Source organism: Nematolebias whitei, chromosome 23 (assembly GCF_014905685.2).
Source record: "Nematolebias whitei isolate Nwh7 chromosome 23, NemWhi1, whole genome shotgun sequence".
Classification (NCBI taxonomy): Eukaryota; Metazoa; Chordata; class Actinopteri; order Cyprinodontiformes; family Rivulidae; genus Nematolebias; species Nematolebias whitei.
The window spans coordinates 2,080,156-2,082,514 of NC_056520.1; the positions used below are offsets into that span (position 1 = coordinate 2,080,156).

The window sequence follows — 2,359 nt, forward strand, 5'->3', positions numbered from 1 at the left end:
GTTTGCTACTTTAAGCTATCCGTTTGCTACTGTTAGCTATCCGTTTGTTACTGTTAGCTATCCGTTTGTTACTGTTCTCTATCCGTTTGCTATTTTAAGCTATCCGTTTGTTACTTTTAGCTATCTGTTTGCTCCTTTTACTTGACATTCTACTTCTTTTAGCTAATGTTTTGCTACTTTTGTCATTTAGTTAATGTTAGCTAGTGTTCTATTGCTTTTAGCATCCAGCTAGCATTTTGTTACTTTTAGCCTTAAGATCTTTTAGCTTCAACAGCCGAATTTCAGCTTCTTCAGCTCTCACTGCGTTTCCTGTGTTTGTCTGACTGTGAGCCGAACCTTAAGCTGATGTCGCTCACTTACGTTGTACCGGCGGCGGCTGCTGCTTTCTAAAGGCCTGGCCGATGACCAGCTGCTTCTCTTTGAAACGGAAGCCGTCAGCCTGAAGAGAAGAAAAGGAGTCGTCACGTCGGGCCACACGAAGAGCGATTCAAACGTTCGGCACCTTCGACTCACGTTGCTGAGGATTTTCAAGACCTCTTCCTGAGTTTCGAACGTGACAAACCCGTACCTGTTTAGACAACAGAACGTGGTCAACGTGACGGTGGCACGGTGGTAAATCTGTGAGGCCGTCTAAAATAAAAACGAACCCTATTGATACTCCTTCACGGTTCAGGACGACCTTCACCTCCTTCACCGCACCGTATCGTGAGAAATACAGCCACAGGTCTCTCTCCCGGACCTTCAAAAACAGACAACCAGTTTCTTTCTTTCATTCTCGGGTTCTGTCCATCCTTCACTCCGAACCCTCAGAGTCTCAAGAGGAAAACAAACGTTGATTTTTATTTTATTTGTGTTTGGTGCTGGCAGTAAACACGTGTTCTGGACAAATCCTTCTATTTTTTTACATTTTGTTAGAATTGTTTTAGACGCTCTGTAACGTTATGACGCTCTGGGGGACAATCAACCATATTGAAATCCCATTATAAATGTGTTTTTATCCTATATCCATCATTAGGCCTGTCGCAATAAATAAAAATGTTAATTTATCATCTTTATCATTTCTTCGTGTCTCTCTCTTTCTACTGAAGACACTGGATGACAAAAGGATCAGCTCCGGTTCTTCACTGACCCCTCCCTTTCTCTTTAAAATCTGTTTTATTCGTCCAAAATTGTGTTTTTGGATCATTAAAGCAGCTAAGCTGAGAAGCTAAGCTATGAGCTAAGCTAACAGGCCGACCTCAGGGAATAAAGCTCCGTCTTGTCGAAGTTCTGCTAAGCTGAACAGCTCAAACCACACCGAGCGTCTGCCATTTTGAGAACCGAAGAGAGACAGCCCATGTCACGTCAAGGGGCCTCCCTCTCATTTTTCTTAAAGAGATGCTGCTCGCTCCCTCACTATCCATCCTTCAGTTCCAACTGTCTTATACTGCCACCCAGTGGTCAAAAAAAGGTACTACACACAAAAATTTACCAACAATTACTAATTATAGTCAAATTTCAAACAATATTATCGTTTATCGCGATAATTTCTGAGACAATTAATCGCCCAGTAAAATTTATCGCGACAGGCCTATTCATCACATCAGTTATATTTTCACTTTGATCGTCACCTCCATCTCTATACTTTTGATATTCGCTGTAAAAGTCACTAAAAGGGGGCGTGGCCATACCTGCGTCCGTCACAGCTGGACGCGAGTCTCTCATCTTGTTTGACAAAATCGTTTTAAATCGGATGTGAAAAGCAAAAACGCGCAAGAGTAAAGTAGTTGGTACGACGAGCAGAACCACGTGGCCGAAGAGTCGGACGCTCCTGGTGGCTCGACCCAAAACACGGCGCGGCGCCACTGGTGGACGGACCGGACTGCAGCTGGTCAGCCAGATCCATTAAAAACCTCTGTCGATACTAGTTTGACCCAAACTGAAGTTGTGCTGGTTCAGTTAAAACTCTGAACTATTCAACAGGTAAATAAGGAGGTTCCCTGAGGAACGCCTACTGTCTTCAATTATAACTGAGGGTTAGAAAGTAAAAGTCCAAACCTCACCCCGTCATCGATCCCCCCGACAAATATCCGGTTGGGGATGATGGTGGCCAGGTCGAGAGCAGCCGGGATGCTGGAGTTTGGAGGAGCCCAGCCGTCGTCGTAGAACGGGTGTGAAGGAGAGAGCTTAAAATAAATAAAACATAAATCAAAGTTAGAGGTTTCTGCTGAGGCCAGTCCTAACTGAATCCCAAACCAAGCAGAAAAACTGAAGCTGCTTTTTAAAACAAACATTATTAAAGTGGGACAGACCTGCAGCTGCCGCCAACAACAACAACAACAACAACAACAACAACAACAACAACAACAACAACAACAAC

At 43.8% G+C, this 2,359-nt stretch overlaps 1 protein-coding gene across 1 annotated transcript in view; it reads right to left on the minus strand.

Annotated features, from left to right (window-relative positions):
* Positions 1-2,359, minus strand: part of LOC119429005 (protein boule-like) — a 7,661-nt gene that overhangs the window by 4,408 nt on the left and 894 nt on the right. Inside the window, exons 2-5 of the mRNA XM_037696724.1 lie at positions 2,043-2,165; positions 648-739; positions 514-568; positions 375-439 (exon numbers count right to left, since the gene is read on the minus strand). Of these exons, the coding sequence (XP_037552652.1) occupies positions 375-439; positions 514-568; positions 648-739; positions 2,043-2,165 (335 nt within the window). The remainder of the gene's footprint in view (positions 1-374; positions 440-513; positions 569-647; positions 740-2,042; positions 2,166-2,359) is intronic.